This window comes from Stegostoma tigrinum, chromosome 1 (genome assembly GCF_030684315.1).
Source record: "Stegostoma tigrinum isolate sSteTig4 chromosome 1, sSteTig4.hap1, whole genome shotgun sequence".
Classification (NCBI taxonomy): domain Eukaryota; kingdom Metazoa; phylum Chordata; class Chondrichthyes; order Orectolobiformes; family Stegostomatidae; genus Stegostoma; species Stegostoma tigrinum.
In genome coordinates this window covers 98,995,674-99,018,624 of record NC_081354.1, presented here as the reverse complement: position 1 = coordinate 99,018,624, position 22,951 = coordinate 98,995,674, and the positions used below count along the sequence as shown (strand labels likewise).

The window sequence follows — 22,951 nt, the reverse complement described above, 5'->3', positions numbered from 1 at the left end:
ATCAGCCATGATCTTATTAAATGGTGGGGCAGGCTTGAGGGGCCAGATGGCCTACTCCTGCCCCTAGTTCTTGTGTAACAATGTTCTTCTCAAGTACGGCAGTCACACAACATGGGTTATAGTCCAACAGGTTCATTTAAAATCACAATCTTTTGGAGTGCTTCTCATTTATCAGGTGAAGTCACCTGACCAAGGAGCAGTGTTCCGAAACTTGTCATTTCAAATAAACCTGTTCAACTATAACCCACTGTAGTGTGACTTCTGACTCTGAATATCCCAGTCCAGCATTGGCACCTCTACGTCATAGCTTCTTAAGTACAATTGAGAAAGTACCTAAGGATGCATCCAACTGGAATGTTAAAAATATGGCATTCAATCTTACAATGCGTGACCATTTTAATGTTTTCATTTGCATAAGATAGTTAGATATTAGGCCACCATGCTGGTTCCAGAATAATGTTGGCAGTTTTCCCACTTGGAAAAACATTTTCATTTGGTTTTATGTTATATCTGGATTCCTTTTAAAAGATGTCCAGCTTTAAAAGTGTCAAATATCAAGCTTTGATGTGAAGCATCTGACAATTTTTGTTCAAGAGTGCATGTTCCAAAGAGACTTTGTACTCTGGTTCTAAGAATTTTGTTCTTGGAGAAACCAAGAATCCCTGCTGCACCAAGTACTAACTAATGCCAAAACTCTTTTGGCACCTGATATCACAGAATCCTGTTGTTAAGTGATACTCATAAATTTTATGAGTTTAATTGCTGCCATGAAGTCTTTGATACTGAGGGCTGTTGATATGTCAGCTTTGCCAGTGAATACTAGGTAACATTCAAAAGTGAGAACCCATTAATACTGATAAGTATTAGTTATAAACATTTTATACATGAACCGTGACCACACTGACAATCATATTTAGACTACTAAAGGCTTTAAACAGAGACTGGTATCAATGCCGTAAATGCAGTGTAAATGAGTAAATGCAGTAAACATAGTGCAAGTCAAAATGGGATCACATCACTCTGGCATGGGTTCCCTGACCTGTGTCCTATTTCACAGTAAATTAGTCAACCACACTGGAAACACAACTGGAAATTAAACACAAATCTGCAAGGATTATCAATTCTAATCTGCTTCTAAGAAAAATAAAACATACTGAGATATACAAGTCGAAGACATAAAAATACACCAGATATAAGTATCAATAAAATGTTTATATTTTATCACATATCAAATGACACTGACAGTCTTTGTCCCATATGGTTCAGTACAAATACAATATGACGTGCAGCTAGAGAATGATGGTCAAGCAGAGATTCTCATAAAAACTATTTGTCCAACACCCATTGTTAACACCCCTGAACAAATGTCCTCAAATATCTATATCTCTGCATCTTGGATTTCCCCTTTCCCAATTTAACATGATACCATGTCAAGGGGATCTGCTAATGTCCAATAACAGTGATGTCATAAGCAGTTGGAACAGTCAACCAACTTAAAGTATTCTCAGTCAGTGTTTCAGAATGTGAACTGCATTATGTTTTTATAAAGAATCTAATAATACATGTATTTTCCAATCATTTATGGCAGAGTTATATCATGAAAAACAAACTCTAATAAGAAAATTTTAAAAATATACTTCGATCAAAGTTGAAAAATGTGGCATTCCACAAATATAAAAAGTGTATGAGGGCCAGAGATTCATTGGTAGCAATTGTACTTCATATTAAGACCCCAGCTATGCCCTATTCAACAAGGTATAACTTTATCAAGCAGTTTTACAGTGAGCCTAATAACACAAACAAGTGTTCAAGAGTTTAGTATTTCTCATTGACCACAGTCTCCAAGGACTTCAATAATGTATCCTATGAAGGAGCATGCAGTCAGTGACAATAAATCCTGGATTTCCACATTCAACCGCATAGAAGTTGCCAATTTCAAAAGGAGTAATGATGTCAACTGGTGACAATTTTGCCATCCATCCTCCCCCAAAATCCAGACTTTACAAGCATGCAGACATATACACACCCGGTCTTGTTTTGTCTGAAAGTCCATCTCCTCTGACATGATATCTCTTAAGGACACGCTAGGAACCTGAGCATTCCAATGGTCCATAAATGGAAAGCCATCAACAAGACCTCTCTTGGCAGTCACTACAGTTGATATCGGGATTGTTTTCTTTCCATCTTTTTTCTTTGACTTTTTTGTATCACATTTCAAAGTAAAAACACCCTCCTCTTCCTCTTTTACTGAATCTTCAAGTTCCCACTTGAAACTCTCAGGTAAGTCGCCATCTAAAAAAAGGAATGTTGTATTTTTGATGTTCCAATCTGATTAAAAACCACAACCCGAGCTATAAATCTTCATCAAAACATTAAAATTTCAATAAAATGGAATTTCAACATGCAAAAGCTCACACCCATGTCACTCCACAAATAAGTATCTGATCTTTGTTCTGTAATAATAGGCACTCTCCCATAACTATAGCATGCAATTAGAGTCGTGGAGAGGTATAGCATGGAAACAGACACTTTGGTCCAACTTGTACATGCCGATCATATATTCTAAATAGATTTAGTCCCATTTGCCAGCATTTTGCGCATATCCCTCTAAACCATTCTATGCATGTACCCATCTAGATGTCTTTTAAATGTTGTTATTGCACCAGCCTCCACCTTTTCCTTTTACAGCTTATTCTGCTCACACACCACCCTCTGTGTGAAGAAGTTGCTCCTTAGGTCCCTTTTAAATCTTTCCTCTCTCACCTTAAAACCTATGCTTTCTAGTTTTGGACTCCCCTACCAGGGGAAAAGATCCTGACTATTCACCCTATCCATGTCCCTCATGATTTTATAAAATTCTAAAAGGTCACCCCTCAGCCTCTGATGCGACAGGCAATATACCCCCAGCCATTCAGCCTCTCCCTACAACTCAAATATTCGAACCCTGGCAACAGCCCCTTTAATCTTTTCTGCACCTTATCAAGTTTAACAACGTCTTTCCTTTTGCAAACAGACCAGAATTGAGCATAGTATTCCAAAATGGTTTAGCCAATGTCCTGTACAGCCATAACAATACCAGCCGCCCAACTCCTAGGCTCACTGCATTGACCAATAAAGGCAAGCATAACAATACCTTTTTCACCACCATGTCTACCTGCGACTCTACTTTCAAGGAACCATGAACCTGCACTCCAAGGTCTCTTTGTTCGGCAACACTCCCCGGGACCTACCATCAAGTGTACAAGTCCTGCCCTGATTTGCCTTGCCTTGCCAAAAAGCAGGGCCTCACATTTATCTAATTTTCAGATGCCATTTCCATCCAGTATCATCCATACTTTTCTTCGTAATGAATTTCACTGCAGGAGCTTGGTATCTACTCAAATGTATGCTGTGAGACAACCTAAAGGAACTATGATCGGTATTGAATGTTTTGAGATCAGCCGAAAACAACTTTGTTTCCCAAGCTTTTACAAAAAGGACATTCTGAAAACAACCAACCACCACTGGGTGGTCATGATTTCCTTGTGATATGTCTGCAGTGACGATTGGTCACAAACAAATATGACGGGGCTAGTATGATGTTATGATGTGCAATTATTTTTGGAATTTGGGTTTTTAAATTTTAGCTAGTGGTACATGGGTTTTCTTATGATGCCACCTTCCACAAAGAATGTGATCTGCGGCTGTTGCTCATCAAGTTCTGATGTAGAAGAAAAGCCTCAGAAATGTCGACCGTTTTCCTCAATCAAGAATTCCCCATCACCGTGGTTTACGGGCCTCTCAGTCATGCCTCATCCATTCCCTACACTTCAGCACTCAGCCCTTCTCTTCCCTCCCAAAACACCAATAGATTAGATTAGACTAGATTCCCTACTGTGCGGAAACAGGCCCTTTAGCCCAACAAGTCCACACCTTGAAGCATCCCACCCAGACCCATCCCCCTATAACCCACACACCCCTGAACACTACGGGCAATTTAGCATGGCTGATCCCCCTAGCCTGCACATCTTTGGACTGTGGGAGGAAACCGAAGCACCCGGAGGAAACCCACGCAGGCACAGGGAGAACGTGCAAACTCCGCACAGACAGTTGCCTGAGGCTGGAATCGAACCCGGGTCCCTGGCGCTGTGAGGCTGCAATGCTAACCACTGAGCCGCCGTGCCGCCCCTGGGCAACATGTTTGCAGAATACCCACATTCTGTCTGCAACAATGACCCTGAGATTCTGGTTGGCTACCATTTCAGTGTTCCCCAGCCCATACCACTGCCTTGGCCTTGTTGTAATGGTCCAGCGAAGCTCAGCGCAAGTTGAAAAAACGGGGTCTCATTTTCCACTTGGGGGCCCTGCAGCCTTCAGGACTCAACACTGAGGTCAATAATTTTAGAGTCCCCCAATCCTCACTTTCCAGCCCACCAGCATCCACATCCAAAGGATTATAAGCAGCCATTTCCGCACTGCCAGTGGTATGCCACTACCACATACATAAATCCTTTTTCTCCCTTCTCAGCCTTCCACTGGGACCACTCCCTCAGACATTCTGGTCCACTCTTTTTCCACTCCCAACACCTCCCCACAACATCATCCCATTCAATCACAGGTGTAACACCAGCCCCATTCATCATCTCCCTCTCACTATCCAAAGGTTCAGACACATCTTCCAAGTAAAGCAGTGATTTACTTGTACTGCACTCAATCTGGTCTATTGTTTTCACTGATGAAAACGTGGTCCTTCTACAGTGGGGAGACAAAATGCAGACTGGGTAACCAGTTTGCAGAATACCCACATTCTGTCTGCAAAAATGACCCTGAGATTCTGGTTGGCTAAAATTTCAGTGTTCCCTGGCCAACAGCACTGTCTTGGGCTTATTGTAATGGTCCAGTGAATCTCCGCACAAGATGGAAAAATGGGGTCTCATTTTCCACTTGGGGGCCCTGAAGCCTTCAGGACTCAACACTGAGGTCAATAATTTTAGGCCCTGAGCACCTTCTCGCCTGCCCTTCTACTACTCCCATACACTAGACCTTGTCATCACCTGGAATGCTTTCACTGCAGCCAACCCATTCCACACGCACATGGTCCCCAGTAGCAAGTTTTCTTTATCCCTGGCTTACATTATCCACTCCTTTGAGTGCCCAACCACTCTTCTTGCTCTCTGGGCTCCATCTCCACCTATTACTTACTCTTTCCCCAAGCCCCACCCCACCTTAGGCTTATATACCAACCTTTTCCTAGCTCCAATCAGTTCTGAAGGAGGATTACTGTACCCGAAACATTGGCTCTACTTTCTCTTTATAGATGTTGCTAGACCTGCTGGGTTTCTCCACCTAATTCTGTTTTCGTTTCAGTTTTACATTATGCACAGTTCTTCAGTTTCTGTCCTGTATCCAGAACTGAAATCGACTGATTCAGGCAGAACACAAACTAAGCATTACTGAGTAAATTACTGGTTTTGCTCCTGCCACATCCTTTTCCACTTCGAGTGGATCTGTAATGTTCATGATTATGGAATGAAGGAGGCACCTGGTATATGGTTAGATTGTGGTGTTACTCAATTCTGCTTCTGATGTCTACAGAATCTACTGGGTGAGCTTTGGATTGTTAGACTGCCTCACCTGGCACACAATAAATTTCTGATGAAGGGTCTACGCCCAAAACATCAGCTTTTGTGCTCCTAAGAGGCTGCTTCAGCCAGCTCCGCACTTTGTTATCTCACAATGAGTTACAAAGTGTATCAGTTCAGAAGAGTGGTTAATGTGAGCAGCAGGAGGTATGGATGTCATAGGTCCAGGTTCAATGTTGAGGAATATATCCCTATATCTGGTGGGACTACCCTCCTAGAGGAACAGCGTATCTTCAAGCTATTTTTAACATGGAAGGAAAAAAAATCATGAATGGGGCCATTTTCTCAATGTCAAAGCTTCCAAATATATTAATGCTCATCAAGCAGGGGTGACTTTGCTATATTTGGCCATATCCACAGGGCAGAAGATGGATAGCTACATCAGGATCCACTGCATGCTTAGGTAGCTGAACCAAGGCAACCAGGGGACATGCGAAAGTTGTCTGCAGCAACGTGGCAACAGGTGCCAAAACACCAACCAAAAGTACTTTCACAAACAAAAACAAAGTTAATGTTTCAGGTCCAGTAAATGTTCTTCAGAACAGAATGTTCTAAAGAATCTTCTGTTCTTAAGAAGGGTCACTAGATCCAAAACATTAACTCTTTCTCTTCACAGATGCTGTCACACCTGCAGAGTTTTTCCAACAATTTCTGTTTTTGTTTCTCATTTCCAGCATCCACAGTTCTCCATTATTTTTGTTTAGCAACCAAAAGTACTTGAACAAAAGTCACTCATGTGTGGTAACAGCTGCAAAACTTGCCTCACACAGTTGGTCTCTTCAGCAGAAGTGTGCCATATATAACTCTCCAACTCCCAATCGATTTGATTTGCTACATGTCCATCGTCATATGTAGATGGTAGCATGTCAACAACAAAGAACAGCACATCCATGCATGGAACAGCAAATCCATGCAAGGCCAGCACCGGAGGAATGAAGGCTCCTGAAGTCATTGGTGTATTAGTTTCTATAAAAGTTAATAGCCATGTTTCTGGCACTAATCTTGAAGTTAACCAGATCTTTTGAATTCACTTTCACAACTTGCATAGTTAAATTTGAAGCAGAGGTACTAGTGCATGTCTCAGAGCCAACAGATCATCCTTTCTTCTCAACTTTACTTACTGTGTGACCTTCATACTCAAAATTTCATAAGAAATATAATCACATGTCAACAAAATGAATTGAGTTTTTAGTCCAGGCATTAACAATACTTATTACCTTCCAAAAGAAGCTGGTATGACAGAGATTCCTGTTTCTTTCTTTCCTGGAAAAGAGAATAGGTTACATCCAAGCAAGATAAACTGCTTAAACATTTAATTACAAGTTAACATCACACTTTCAAAACCACACATAATACGACTGTGCAACACCATGGATTCAAGACCGCTTGAAATGAGAATTTAAGACCACATGAAATAGCAGAATGCAGAGGTCATTTAGTCTGTCAAGTGTACTTCATCATTTAATAAGATTATTGCTGACACTCTGCTCCAACTTCACTTCCCACCCAAATGCCATATCCCTTTACTTTGCATCCTTTGCAATAGGCAGTGGCACTGTAATGATGGTAATTTCATTGGATGAAATATCTTGGGCCCTGGGCTAATGCTCTGGGAACATTGGTGCAAAATCCTCCAAAACAGATAAAATTTGAATTCAACAGGAATATGACACAGTGACAGATGGAGTTTAATTTAGATAATGTTGCATTTTGGTCAGGCAAACCAGGGCAGGAGTTATAGAGTTAGTAAATTAATTGTAGGGCCCTGGGGAGTGTTGCCAAACGAAGAGACCTAGCGGTGCAGGTGCACAGTACTTTGATGGTGGAGTTGCAGGCAGGTAGACAGGATGGTGAATATGGCATTTGGCACACTTGCGTTTATTAGTCAGAACATTTGAGTACAGGAGTTGGTACACCACTTAATGGCTGTAAAGAACATTAGTGAGGCCACTTTTAGAATACCGTTCACCCTCCTATAGGGAGGATGCTCTGAAACTTGACTGGGTGCAGAAAAGACTTAGACGGATGTTTCTGGGACTTGGGGGTTTGAGTTATAGGGAGAGGCTGAATAGGCTGAGGCCTTTTTTCCCTGGAGCATCAGACACTAAGAAGTGACCTTATAGAGATTTATAAAATCATGAGAGAATTGATAGAGTGTAGAGCCAAGGTCTTTTTCCTAGAGTGGGGAGTTCAAATCTAGAGGGCACAGACAGACACAAAGTTCTGCAGATGCTGGAAGCCAGAGTACTGAAAACTAGACAGAACCCTTCTTAGAACATAGAACATTACAGTGCTGTACAGGCCCTTCGGTCTTCAATGTTGCGCCGACTTGTGAAACCAATCTGAAGCCCATCTAACCTACACTATTCCATTATCATCCATATGTTTATCCAATGACCATTTAAATGTCCTTAAAGTTGGCAAGTCTACTACTGTTGCAGGCAGGGCATTCCACACCTTTACTACTCTCAGAGTAAAGACATCTGTCCTACATCTATCGTATGTCTATCACCCGTCAATTTAAAACTATGTCCCCTCGTCCTAGCCATCACCATCCGAGGAAAAAGGCTCTCACTGTCCATCCTATCCAATCCTCTGATTATCCTGCCTGTCTCTATTAATCCTGAAGAAGGGTTTGGACCCGGAACATTGAGTTTCCCGCTCCTTGGAGGCTGTCTAACCTGCTGTGCTTTTTGAGCTCCATACTTTTTAACTAGAGGGCATAGGTTTAAGGTGAGTGGGGCAAGCTTTAAAAAGGATCTGAGAGGTAACCTTTTCACACAGAGGGTGGAGGATATATGGAACAAGCTGCTACAGGAAGTGGTGGTGGCAGGAACAATTACAACATTTAAAAGGCATCTGGATGGGTACATAAATCAGAGGCATTTAGAAGGATAAGGGCTACATGCTGGCAAATGGGACTAAATCTGATTAGCATGTCTGGTCAGCATGGTTGAGTTGGACCAAAGTGTCTGTTTCCATGCTGTATGTCTCCCCACAGGGCACCCATTCAAAAATGGTAACCCCAATGCAGCTATACAATTATTGAGACAACATGGCATAGAGCTGGATGAACACAGCAGGCCAGACAGCATCAGAGGAGCAGGAAAGCTGATGTTTCAAGTCGAGAACCTTCCTCAGAAATGGGGGAGGGGAAGGGGATTCTGAAGTAAATAGGGAGAGATGGGTAGGTGGATAGAAGATGGATGAAGGAGAAGATAGGTGGAGAGGAGATAGACAGGTCAAACAGGCGGGATGAGGTTGGTGGGTAGGAGATGGGGGTGGGGCTTGAGGTGGGAGGAATGGTTAGGGAGGCTTGGACTAGCTGGGTTGGTTTTGGGATGCGGTAGAGGAAGGGGAGGTTTTGAAGCTTGTGAAGTCCGCATTTATACCCTTGGGCTGCAGGGTTCCCAAACGAAATATGAGATGCCATTCCTGCAGCTTTCGGGTGACATCATTGTGGCAATGCAGGAGGCCCAGGATGGACATGTCATCCAAAGAGTGGGAGGGGTAATTGAAATGGTTCGCGACAGGGAGGTGTAGTTCTTTGTTGCGAACTCAGCATAGGTGTTCCGCAAAGCAGTCATCAAGCCTCTGCTTGGTTTCCCCAGTGTAGAGGAGGCCACAATGGGAACAGCAGATACAGTATACCACATTAGCAGATGTCGAAGTTCTTCTTAGGGCCTGGGATGGGGGTGAGGGGGGAGGTGTAGGGACAGGTGTAGCACTTGCTTCGGTTGCAGGGAGAAGTGCCGGGGGTTGGTGAGGCTGGAGAGGAGTGTGGAGTGGACAAGGGAGTCACAGAGAGAGTGGTTCCTCTGCAGATAAGGGTGGGGAGAGAAAACTGTCTTTGGTAGTGGGGTCAGATTGTAGATGACAGAAGTGTCGGAGGATAATGCGTTGGATCCGGAGGTTGGTGGGCTGGTACATGAGGACGAGGGAGATTCTGTTTTGGTTGTTATTGCGGGGATAGGGTGTGAAGGATGAGTTGCGGAAAATGCAGGAGACACAGTCAAGGGCATTTTCAACCACTGTGGAGGGAAAGGTGCGGTCCTTGAAAAAAAGAGAACATCTGGGATGTCCAGGAGTGGAATGCCTTGTCTTGGGAGCCGGTGTGGCAGAGGCGAAGTAATTGGGAATAGGGGATGGCCTTTTTGCAGGAAGGTGGGTGAGAGGAGGTGTATTCTAGGTAGTTGTGGGAGCCAGAAGGTTTGAAATGGATATCGGTTTCCAGGTGGATGCCAGAGATGGAGACAGTGAGGTCCAGGAAGGAGAGAGAGGTATCAGAGATGGTCCAGGTGAATTTAAGGTTGAGGTGGAAGGTGTGGGTGAAGTGGATGAACTGTTCGAGCTCCACGTGGGAGCACGAGGCCACGCCGATGCAGTCATCAATGTAATGGATGAAGAAGTGGGGGTTAGGGCCAGTGTGGGTACAGAAGAGGGATTGTTCTACATGTCCTACAAAGGGGCAGGCATAGTTTGGGCCCCTGTGGGTACTCATGGCCACCCCCTTTGTCTGTAGGAAGTGGGAGAAATTGAAAGCGAAGTTGTTGAGGGTGAGGACGAGTTTGGCTAAGTGGATGAGGGTGAGAGGAGTGGCGAGTTTGAGGCGATCGATGTCTTGATAGCAATTAGAGATAAAGTGGTCGAGGGAGGGTAGGAGGTCCTGGGGTGGTGTCCAGGAGGAGGGGGTGCGTTGGAGGCGGGAGAAGAGGTCAGTGGAGGGGGACTGGTCAGGTCTGCGGGACAGGAAGAAGCAGAGGGCCTTTAGGCCATCTGCATGGAGAATGCAGGTGTGTAGGGGCCGGATGTCCATAGTAAAGATGAGGTGTTGGGGACTGGAGAATTGGAAGTTCTGGAGGAGGTGGAGAGCGTGAGTGGTGTCACAGATGTAGGCAGTGAGTTCCTGGACCAAGGGGGAGAAAATGGAATTGTGATAGGTGCAGATAAGTTCAGTGGGGCAGGAGCAGACGGAGACAATGGGTCAACCAGGGCAGTCAGGTTTGTGGATTTTGGGAAGGAGATAGAAGCGGGTGGTACGGGGTTGGGGAGTGATGAGGTTTGAGACTGTGGGTGGGAGGTCACCTGAGGTGATGAGGGTGTTGATGGTTTGGGAGATGATGGTTTAGTGCTCAGGGGTGGGGTCATGACCAGGGGGCGATAGGAGGAGGTGTCAGACAGCAGGCGTCTGGACTTGGTGATGTAGAGGTCAGTGCGCCACACTAGAACTGCGCCTCCCTTGTCCACGGTTTTATGGTGAGGAGGGAGCGGGGGGCTGCACGTTCTTCGGGGGAGAGGTTGGAGTGGGGGAGAGGAGTGGCGAGTTTGAGGCGATCGATGTCTTGATAGCAATTAGAGATGAAGAGGTCGAGGGAGGGTAGGAGGTCCTGGGGTGGTGTCCAGGAGGAGGGGGCGCGTTGGAGGCGGGAGAAGAGGTCAGTAGAGGGAAGGTTAGGCTCACGGTTAAAAAAAGTAAGCGCGAAGGCAGAGGCAGTTGAAAAATGTCAATGTCCAAACATGAGTAGTGTTCATCAATGTGTGTGTGGAGAGGGTCAAAGGCGAGTCCTTTACTGAGGACTGGCCGTTCGTCCTCAGTAAGGGGGAGGTCCGGGGGGGTGATGGTGAAGAATCAACAGGGCTTGATGCTATTGTCTTGTCTGGAGATGCTGGTTGTGGAGGTGGTGGGCGGACAGACGTCGGCAGTGCGTGGAGCGAGGTTGATGGTGGGCGGACAGACGTCGGCGGTGGGCTTGATGTATTTTTCTTTAATTACAATACACATTGATTTTTTAAAGAGGGTTGGCATACAATCTTAATATTAATGAAAATAGTTCCACAATTTCGAAATCACGCTTGTAAAAATTAAACCTTTAGGATGTAAATCTACTTCACCAACGAATTATGATTACCATATTAGGAACAAACAAGATGTTCTTACTGTCTAGAACTCAGATCCACTGTACCAGTTTGCACCACATTTATGCTCAAAATATCACATATGGAAAGACCAATCATAATAATAAATACATAATAAATACTCATAAGTCAAGAAAAACAGTACACACCAATATTGTCTCCTTCCACTTCTGATGAATAACTTTTGCCAAATTCAGATCCATCTGGACAATACAATCCTCTGGAGTCAAGTAATCTGAGGAAACAACCATGGTCACTGTTGACTAAATAATAAGAAATAATTTCACATAACCAGTGCATATTTGATTTCATTTTGGGAAGAATAAAAAGCATTTGAAAAACAGGATATTTACATCTCTAAATCATTTTTGAAATTTAAAATGTTCTCTCTGTCCCTTTTGGAGGTTTATAAAATCATAAGGGAAATGGATAGGGTAAACAAACAAGGTCTTTCCCCCAGGATGGGGGAGTCCAAAACTAAAGGGTATAGGTTGAAGGTGAATGGGGAAAGATTTAAAAGCGTCTTAAGGGACAACTTTTTCATACTGAGGATGGTGCATATATGGAATGAGCTGCCACAGGAATTGGTGGAGGCTGGTACAATTACAACGTTTAAAAGGCATCTGGAAGGGTATATGAATAAGAAGGGTTTAGAGGAATACGGGCCAAATGCTGGCAAATGGTGCTAGATTTTTCTAAGATATCTGTCAGCATGGACGAGTTAGACTGAAGGGTATGTTTCCACGCTGTACATCTCTATGGCTCTATGTTCAGAGCTCCTTTGAAATGTTAATGCCTTCAAATGTGAAAATCTCATTTACAATACACGTTTTCAGAAAGTAACTCTTCTCTTCAGCAAATGAAGTTTTAATTATAGAAAATGAGGGTATCTAATTGAGAAACTGATAAATAACCTTACAGTAAATGCAATTCAATCAAGTTCAGAGTTAATACAGTAAAAGCTAATAACTTCTGATGCCTTACAAAAGCTGGTTGTGCAAGAAATCCTGAGCAATTAACAATCTATCTGTAATGGAGACGGAGTCCGGAAACAGGGAATAACATTCATTCAAAATATACATATTTATATGGGTTAATAAATCAAAGAGTACATTGAAGATAAAATAACTGTTTTGCATTATAGTCAAATAACACCAGAGTAAGCCAATTCAGAGTGGAACCTTGATTATAAGGTGGTTTTATTTAATTTACCTCTAAGTTTCTGTTGACAGAAGAAAGCATTCAGTTTGGGTTTTACCAAGAAAAAGCAGGCTGGAAGATTGCTTTAGCTTGTAACTAGGTGAGGCCAGGTACTAAGCGCCTTCTAGCATAAAGAGTCAGCTGGAAAACGTAACTTGGAAAGAGTTATTACAAAAATTATAGGTGCCGATTAGAAAGAAATGACCGTGCGTATCTAAAACCCAGACAAGGAGTTGAAGAGACCACAGCTGTGGAATCTTTAAAGATTAGGGGCGGCACAGTGGCTCAGTGGTTAGCACTGCAGCCTCAGCACCAGGAACCCGGGTTTGATTCCCGCCTTGGGCGACTGTCTGTGTGGAGTTTGCACATTCTCCCCGTGTCTGGGTGGGTTTCCTCCGGGTGCTGCGGTTTCCTCCCACAGTCCAAAGATGTGCAGGCTAGGTGGATCGGCCATGCTAAATTGCTCATAGTGTTCAGGGGTGTGTGGGTTATAGGAGGATGGGTCTGGGTGGGACGCTTCAACGGGTGGTGTGGAATTGGTGGGCCAAAAGGCCTGTTTCCACACTGTAGGGAATCTAATCATGAATCTAATCAAAACTGGAGGATATTTTTGCCAAAACGTGATGGAAGGATCCAAATGAAATGTGCATCTTGAAAAAATGCTGGAATATTAAAGAGAATCAAAATAAATTCCAGGAGCCCATGGCATAATGCTTGTGTTCGTGCCTGGAAAATTAATGAACTTTTGAGATGTTGTAAAATTAGAGAACATTTTAGTGGTTAAAAGTTGAACTAATTTTATAGCATAAGTATTTATAGACTATAGTGTTAACAGTGCTTACTTTGCATAATCTTTTTCAATACATAATAATCGTTATTGTTTAAAAACTTGAAATCTTGTGGTTCTGACAGTTAATTGCTGGATGCTCATATTTCTTCTTTAAGCATCAATGATCCTAAGTAGTTCATAACACTTGCTTCAATCATTTGGTTCGATACATTTAGGAATAAGTTCCTCAGAACAGGAAGAAGTTTTCATAAAGTAAACAAATATGAGCCAATAATCTTTAGAGAGATATGGCTGAATGTTGACAAGGATTGAGTCCTGAATATTGAGAGGGACAAAACATTCAAGAACAGGAGAAGCTGGGTAAACTTGGAAAAATAGCACTGTTAATCATGGTGACAGGTTGCAATACATAGAAATAACCTTGGTTCAGGAGATTGGAATGCATCTTCGGCAGAGAAGAATATTGGAGAGCAAGTCATTAGCGGGAATGGTCTACAGGCCCCCTAACAGTGACCACAAAATCAGACAATGTATAAAAGAAGAAATATTGGCTGCTTGTGGTAAAGGAACAGCAAAAATCATACATATCTTCATATAGACTGGAAAAAAAATTAAACTGTTAACTGTAGCCTGAATGAAGAGTTCATAGGATGCTTTTGAAATTGTTTCTTGGAACATCACCTCAGGGAACAAACCAGAAAGCAGGACCTGGCATTGTATAATCTGACAGGATTAATGAACGGCCTCAAATAAAAGATTGTCCTAGATAGCAACAATCACAAAATGACTGAATTTTACACAACTTAAAAGGAAGGAAGAGTCTAAGACTAATGTTTTAAAATTAAATGCAACTATGTGGGCATGTCTGTTTCTAAGCTGTATTACTCTATGACAACGGTGCTAAAGTGATAATGGGAACTGCAGATGCTGGAGAATCCAAGACAATAAAATGTGAGGCTGGATGAACACAGCAGGCCAAGCAGCATCTCAGGAGCATAAAAGCTGACGTTTCGGGCCTAGACCCTTCATCAGAGAGCTAAAGTGAACTGGTTTAAGTAGGCTGGGGGAACAGATCAACAGAAAAGCAGTGATCAGCATTCAAGGCGATTTTTTAATCTTCAGAAAGAAAAAAAAATTAAGAGGAGCCCTCACCATCTATGAGTAACTAAAGATATTAAAGAAAGCATTAAACTGAAGCCAAAAGTATTTAACTGGGCAAACATGAGTGGCTGGTCAGGTGAGAGGTCAGCATATAAAGAACAATATAGAATGATTAAAAGGCTCACCCGGAAGAAAAAAATTAGCGTTTGAGAGAAAAATCAAGGAATGCAAAAATGGATAGCAAGATTTTGAAAGGTACTTAAAAAGGAAAGAAGTAAGAAAAAGTGACTGCTAGTTCTTTAAAGTGTGAGAATGGGGAGTAATTGTAGATAATAAGGAAAACACAGATGAAGTAAAGAAATAGTTTTCCTCTGTTTTCACTATTGAGGATATAAAAGAAAAATGCCACAAATGGCTGTATATCAGAACGTGGAAAATAGAGAAACTTGGTGAAATTACAATCGCTAGAGAAGTAGTACTGAGTAAAATGGTGGAACTATGGGCTGACAAGATACTGGATTCCGATGGACTTCATCCTAGTGTCTCATAATAGGTGGCTAATAAGGTAGATGATGTGTTGGTGTTAACTATTTAAAACTTCACTAGATACCAGAAAAGTTCAATTAGACTTGTAAGTAACAAATAAAACTCCTTCATTCAAGAGGAATGAGGTAAGAAACCTGGAAACTACAAGCTAGTTAGCTTACTGTCTGTCATGGGGAAGGTGTTAAAATCAATAATTAAGCAGGTTATAGCTGAGTGTTTAGAAAAATGCATGGTAATTGGAAAGATTCAGCCTGGTTTTGTCAAAGCATACGTTTAAGCAATTTATTGGAGTTCTTTGAAGGGGTAACATCAATTATGGATAAAGTGAAGCCTGTACAGCTACTGTATTTGGATTTCTAGAAGACATTTAACAAGTCACTACATAAAATGTTAGTGCATAAAGTAGGAGCTTGTGGTGTAATAGGATGACATATTGACAAGAATAAAATATTGTTTTCTATCAATCACAGTGTCCATAAATGGATCGTTTCCTGACTGGCATCATGTGATGAGTGCAGCCTCTCAGCTTTTTATAATTTACATCAGTGATTTGGATAAGAGGAATAGTAGGCTGTAGAGGGAGGTGTCATCTCTGCTGACTGCCTGCCCGTCTTGCACCGTTACACTGGAGAGCCCGGATGCCACTGAAGAGGGAGCATGCAGTGCCCATCGATGCTCTCGATGCCTTTACGGAAAGATGGGCACTGCAGGAATGGAGTGCTTTATTTCCCCCTTCAACTTCATTTTGATTTAGTCCCCTCCTTCTCTCCCTAAGCTCCTCCTTCACATTTTAATGCCAGCATTGCCTATAACAAAAGCAAAAGGCTTTGCTTGTTAATGTTCAATTGGGCCACATGGGTTTTCTTCTGGTTGTGGAAAAAAAATGAATAATAAAATATATACACTATGGTGTCTCTTTACTGCGTCACTGTTAAAATAAATTATATGCAGACGAGGAGATCTGGGGAAAAACATAAGCATTACTAGATGAAAGGAATGAAGGGCCCTCTTGTGGCACAATGATAGTATCCCTTCCCTTGGACCAGGAGGCCTGGGTTCAAGTCCAATCTGCTCCAGTGGTGTGTAGTAATACCTCCGAACAGGATGAATTCAAAAATACATTAAATCCAGAAGTGTAGAGTCAGGAATATTTGGGTCATTAAAACAGCAGACGAGAGAAACAAAGGGCCCTCCTGTAACACAGTGGTAGGGTCCCATATCCCTGGATCAGGACACATGGGTACAAGCCCCATCTTCTCTAGAGGTACGTAATAACATCTCTGTACAGGTTGATTTCAAAAAGTAACTGGATGAGAGAATGAAGCCATGGTGGCTAAGTTTGCAAATGATACAAAGATAGGTAGGAAAGCATGAAGAAAAAAAATGAATAAATGGACTTTGATATTGCTTAGTTGAGCAAGTTGTGCAAAATCTTGACAAATGGAGCATAATGTGGGAAAATGTGGAATTATTTACAAAGGCAGGAAGGATTAAAAAAAAAGTATTTCTTAAACTGAGAACAACAAGAGGTGTTGTATTGCATACTTGACAAAATTTTAGATGCATGTACCGCAAGTAATAATAAAGGCCAGAGGAATGTTATATTTTCATAGAAAAATTGAACATTAAAATAAGGATGTCATGATTCAATTGTGATTTTAGGGAGAAGCACTTGGCTAGCAATCCAGAACCCCAGGCTAATGTTCTGGATTCAAAACTCTTCATAGCAGATAGTGAATTTTGATTTTAAATAAAAATGTGGTCTAAAACGTTGGTCTAACGGCAACTATGTATCCACTGCTGATTGTTGTAAAATCAACATGACCAGAGATATCATTACAAACAGCTCGAACAGGTGGAACTTGAACCCAGGTCTACTGGCTCAGAAGTAGATAGCTACCACTGGTCCACAAGAACCCTCGTTCCTCTCACCTAGAAATTTTCCACTCAGGCTGTTCAGAGTTGTTATTGCACACTTCTGGAATAGGTGGGACTTGAACCTGGGCCTCTTAGCTCAAAGATAGGGGTACTACCACTGCACTACAAGAGCCCCCTATAATCATTCCTCTCATGTAGATATTTTATAATTGCTTTAAGTTCACTTATGCCCTTTAGAAAAGGAAATCTGCTATCCTTACCTCGTTTGGCCTACATATGAGTCCAGAATCACAAAACTGTAGTTGGCTCTCAACTGTCCTCTGAAATGCTCAAGCAAGTCACTCAGTTCAAGGGCAATAAGGGATGCTCAATAAATGCTGGTCTAACAAGCAATGGCAACATCCCACAAATGTTATACAGGGCATTCTTGACACCACGTCTCAAATGCGCAAGCAGTTGTTGGTCACCAAATTTAAAGGAAGAATGTGAATGTGTTGAGACAGTTTAAAGAAAGTTTGCAAGACTGATACCTGGAATGCGTGTGATGTGTGATGAGGTCAAGTTAGGCACACTGGGCTGGTTTTCAGTGGAGTTTAGAGGAATGAGGGGTGGCTCGACTAAAATATAAATGTCTTTGAAAAGTCTTGACAAGGTTGGTGTGGAAAGGATGTGGTTCAGTCCAGAACTTGGGGCCGTTATTTTAAAACTAAGGGTTTTTTTTTCCTCTCGGGGGGTTTTGCAGCTTTAGAACACTGCTTCAGAAGATGGCCTGGGCAGGTTATTGAATATTTGAGGTGAAGGTACATTGAATTCCCTGTTTAACAAAATCACAAGTTGTCAGGGCTAGGTGACAATCTGAAATTCAAAACACAATCAGAATAGAAATGATCATATTGTGTGGTGGGGCAGGCTCAAGGCTGAATAGCCTACATTTGCTCTAAATTTATAATGTTTGGATGGTATTTGCCACCCTCCGTGAATTCTAAAATACAAACAAAATATGTGAATTAATCAGCAGTAAAGTCAACCTAGAACCCTTGCTTACCTGGATTAAGGCCTACCGATCCAAACAAGTCAGTCAGTTGAATTGCCAATTCTGGTGGCAAGTATAATTCCAAAGATTGAATCTTCAACGCATCAGAAAACAATCCCAAATGATCCTGATTTGTACTTTCACCTTCCAGTGTCTTCTCATTTTCCTTCTGTGTTGCAAGTTTCGCTGTGTTACAGCTTGACTGATTTTCACTTAAATTTTCAAAAAAGTTATTGAGTTCTGGCTTTGATACTGTAGCAGTTTCATTTATGTTTCTTTCATTTAATATCTCTATATTTGAAGTATGAGATATGTCACCTTTCATGCATGTTGCATGATCATTTGGCAAATCCTTTATAAGCTTTGAATCATCACATTCTCCTCCTACATAATGTTCCTCACATGGATCAGTAAACTGTTCACAATCAATGTTACATGTTTCACTGGTGTCAGTTGTACTTTTCAACTCTTCAGCTATAACTATAAGTTTTTTAGTAGTGTCAGGTGGAGGGTTTATGTCTTCATGTCCAATGTGACACACCAGATGTTTCTCATTATGTTGTGCTTTCATCACTGAGGATTGATTATTTATGCCTGTTGTAGTTTCATCGGCATTAGATAACTGATTCGTTGCAGCTGTACATTCGTCATTTTGTGACTGTTCACCAAAGTCTACTTTTTCCATTTGTGGTATCTGGGTCACTTGTACATTACTGTTAGTTACAGGTTTATCATCTGCAACTGCTATCTCATTCACTGGATCTTCATTTGAAAGCTTCACACCAGAGTCAAGCAATAAATTGGTTGCCCATTCTACATCTCCATTACATTTTTCATACAAATCAATCAAATCTTCAAAAGGAATAGATTTAAAGCAATCACTTAGTATCTGCAAATTTTCCTCTTTGTTAACAAATACATTTTCATCTACAGATGTGCTTTTATCATGCACAAGTTTATAGGGCAACGATTTCACAGGGTTTACAGATTTTTGTGGTGCAACAAAGGCTGTTACTTTAAGTTCATTTATAGTTGCTGTCAATATTTTAAGCTCCGTAGAAACAGCCTTTTGATTTTCAATCTTCCATAAAAGAGCAAAATCTTCAGCAGCTGTTTGTGTTGAATTATCCTGTTCTGAATTACCTGGAATTAGTATAGAGTTCTCCATCTGGTCAGTGTTCAAGAGGACAGGTTCTAAAGGCTCCTCTGAGATTGGGCTATTACCAGTAAATGTTAGTGCCAATTTGCAAGACTTTCCTACTCCCCTATTCTGCAAAGATTTTCTATTCATGGGCTTATCAGACAATGCTTCTACAGTTTGCTCTTCAAAAGCTCCTAGGCTTTTATACTTCTCCTGGTTTTCAGAGATTCTTTCTGATGTAGAGTTTATAGCAGGTGATGATAACACATCAGGGTTATCAGAACTATCAGTGGAGATTTCTACATTCTTCTGTTCAACCAAAGTACTAGCAGCATCTTTCAATGAATCACTTGGAATGACAGATTGCAAGTTGTCAGACTTATTTCTGAAGATTGGCTCTGATTTTTTTCTGGTTTTCTTTTTCCTCTGATCTTGAGGTTTCAATTTCTCAGCTACTGGCCAATCGCCAACAAAATTTAAGAATTCTGGTTCAACAATCTGATGACATTGTTCTACAGCTTGTAGTTTCTCTGTCAAATTATTTTGTTCAGATAGGTCTTCTTCAACTGGCAGTTTTGGTGTTCCTGTATATTGCAAAACATTGTTTGTACTATTGGCACCTTGCCATTTCCTTCTCCTAATTCTCTGGCCAATAGATGTACTAAATGCAATTGGTAATTCATCACATTGTGCTAAATTATCTTTGTGACTTTCCACGTGTTCAGTATTTTCTGTTGCTTCAAACTCAGATTCAACAGTTTTCACACTGATTACCTCACTGTTTTCATCTTCAGTTTGAGTATGAGAGGCTAAATTATAATTACTAACATTTGATTCGATAGTTTGATCTTTTTGTATGTTTCCTCCGTTTGGTAATTTTGAATATGTAGCATTATTGCGAGTGTCATATTCAATCCCACATTTACTGCTTTCACTGGGGAAATTCGAAAGCAGCCTTGTGCATTGCTCCAAGTTATCAGGGAATGCTTTGTTTATGTCAGTAGTTGACAAGTCTTCAGTACTCATGAAAGGAGGCATCAAGGGGTCGTTTAAAACTTGGGTCTCTGAAGAAGCTGATGGTCCTGCTGCCACAGTCATGTGATGGATGTCTGGATTCATCGCTCTGCACAAATTCACAAGTAATTAGATGTTATTCTTATGAAATGTTCTAGGGTTAAGAAAATCCCTAGCAGCACAGTATTTCCCATTACCCTATATTTATGGCATTCTTTTAAAATAGTTGTACAGTTCATGGAACTTTCTATATTTGCATAATAGGACCATGAAGCAGAAGGGAGTACACAAGAGTGTTGTCACATTTCATTCAGAGTTGTATCTCCCATTCAACTTACCTCTATTTCTACTGCAATAGCAAAAGATACTGGGGATTAAAAAAAGAAGTGCACAAAATGGCCAAATTCTGATATCAACTATGCAAGTGTGCAGGTGAGAACACAAACTGATAAGAGGTCTAATTCTTTAACATAACTCTGAATCCAATTGGTGATGAAACAAGAATATCCAAAGCCAGGTTTGTAATTGTAATAAAGTGGTTTTTGCAACTTTCCCACATTGCATCATATACGTTCATTACATCAACCAGAGATGAATATAAGTTCAAGTGCATCCTGTTGGGATTCAATTTTGAAGCATAACACTAAGTCAAATGAACTATTCAACAAATTGTTAGCAAATCTTTTCTGAGGGAATCTTTAGAAGGATTCTTCATCTGTTTGAATAAAAGCCATTGACTTGGATGCTAATCAAAATACAGCACGGCCACAATAGTTATGGTGGCGAAAATAGCCTAAATTTTAGACATCAAAAATTTCTTCTGATATACATAATGCAGGCAGTCAGCTATGTTTGAACCTACATTTTTAAGGAAAAAATTCATTTACATACAGTTTAAACCCACTTCCTGATTTTTTGCAGGATAGCACAATACACAACATGGGATGAAAAAGAATGCTCTCACCCTCCAACTCAGCATTCTTTAGAAAATAAAAACTCAGATTATGATGATATCGTTTAGTACATATTACTTACCCGCTTTCTGCGCTCGCAATAGGACACAGTTCTACAGTTTCTGTTTCTGGGATTTTAGGTTCCGACGACTTTATTATAGTGTTCACTGTAACATGGTGTTCATAGTGATCTATGATTGCTTTAATTTTCTCCTTTGACACCCCATGAATATTACGTCTAAGGATAAATAGGCATAATTTCAAAAGTGTACTTTGGATAACAAAATAAGCAAAGAAAAAGCTGGTTAAAATTTCAAGTGAAATTCTACTTGGGAAACATGGGCAACAGAGACTTGGCAATCTGCTTTACACTTTGCCCCAGATTCTTTCCCACTGGTGTAAGGTAATTTTGAGCTACTTAGGATACAAAGAGCTTCCCAGATGAGATAAGAGCAGCACAAAAATTTTGGTATCTACTGAAAATTAAAACAAATAAATAAGAATAATTGCAAAGAGATAATAGGAACTGCAGATGCTGGAGAATCCAAGATAACAAGGTGTAGAGTTGGATGAACACAGCAGACCAAGCAGCTTTCCTGCTCCTAAGATGCTGCTTGGCATGCTGTGTACATCCAGCTCTACACCTTGTTATCTAGAATAATTGCAAATGTTAACTTTAATACAGAACAGTGAAAACCTGAGTAACAAGGCAAAGGCCATACCAAGATGTGCAAGTGGTGATACAAATGGTTTGCATGCTCCATGGCTTCTGTAAAATTACAGAAGCCAAATTACAAGATTAACCAAGATTGAAAATTCCTTCTGCATCCGAACGCTGGTTTCATTCTCATTCTCTAATTATTCTGAAAACCTCTTACAATATTTCTGTTTACTTTCCTCTGTTTATGGCTCTCACACACGTTTTTTGGAAGCTCATTCCTCATCTCATTCTCTATATCACTCACTCCTCTCAACATGAAGAGCTGAGAGAGGAGTCACTGTATTTAAAATGAAATGACAGTGAAGGAGAAACATGGGCAACAGAGAACTGGCAGCCACTACAGACCAGCAGAAGAACTGTCCAGCAAACTTTAAAAGAAATGATAGTCAGAACCAAATCCCCACACAATGGGGCAGCGGCAAAGGAGAAGCAAACATTACAGTATTCTTGGAATTCTGATAGAAACACATCAGTACTAGCACGACCTCAAGTCTAGGGAAGAAGCACATTCTGAATTGTCAACTGGGTCAGAAACTTGTTGTGGGGTAGCCTTGTAAAAATAAGGCTGGCTAACCCTATCGCAGGTCAATATTTCAATGCTATTTTGTTGTGGAATGCTGACCAAAAACACCGTGATCTTTTAAGCAAAGATTAGCAGTCTTTCTTCATCTCTACATTGATCAGAATATTTTAACTCCACTATTCTTCAAATGTAAGATTAAGTGTATATATCAATTATATCCTTATTAGAACAAGCAGGGGGGAAATAGAACTTTAAGAAGAGAACTCCAGAGAGTATAATTGTTTCTATGTGATCCCATGACAGACAGCCAGGATTTGTGCACGTACAAATAGCCCTATGTCTCCTTGCAGTTTACTAGTGTCGTGATTGCAGTAGGGGTTTTGAATTCACAGCTTGAACATCCAAATCTCAAATTTAGCCAACTTTAACTTGTGGGTCATAGCCAATAAATAGAGTTTAGTGCCGAAGCTATGGTTTGGCTTCCTCTTTGACAGTGATGATGGACTGGTAATCC

General features: G+C 41.1%; 1 protein-coding gene across 6 annotated transcripts in view; it reads right to left on the bottom strand.

The window, feature by feature from the left end:
* The window catches only part of n4bp2 (NEDD4 binding protein 2), an 89,323-nt gene that overhangs the window by 20,906 nt on the left and 45,466 nt on the right, over positions 1-22,951 (bottom strand). For 4 of the 6 annotated variants that reach the window (XR_007247585.2, XM_048531427.2, XM_059647265.1 and 1 more), the window contains 5 exons: positions 21,276-21,431; positions 18,098-20,349; positions 11,687-11,772; positions 6,839-6,884; positions 2,027-2,292 (listed from right to left, as the gene is read on the bottom strand). Coding sequence is in view for 5 of the 6 variants with exons in the window: in XM_048531427.2 (XP_048387384.1) it covers positions 2,027-2,292; positions 6,839-6,884; positions 11,687-11,772; positions 18,098-20,349; positions 21,276-21,431 (2,806 nt within the window). In the remaining variant the exon portion in view is untranslated. The remainder of the gene's footprint in view (positions 1-2,026; positions 2,293-6,838; positions 6,885-11,686; positions 11,773-18,097; positions 20,350-21,275; positions 21,432-22,951) is intronic. The other 2 variants (XM_048531433.2, XM_048531447.2) reach the window with 2 other exon arrangements.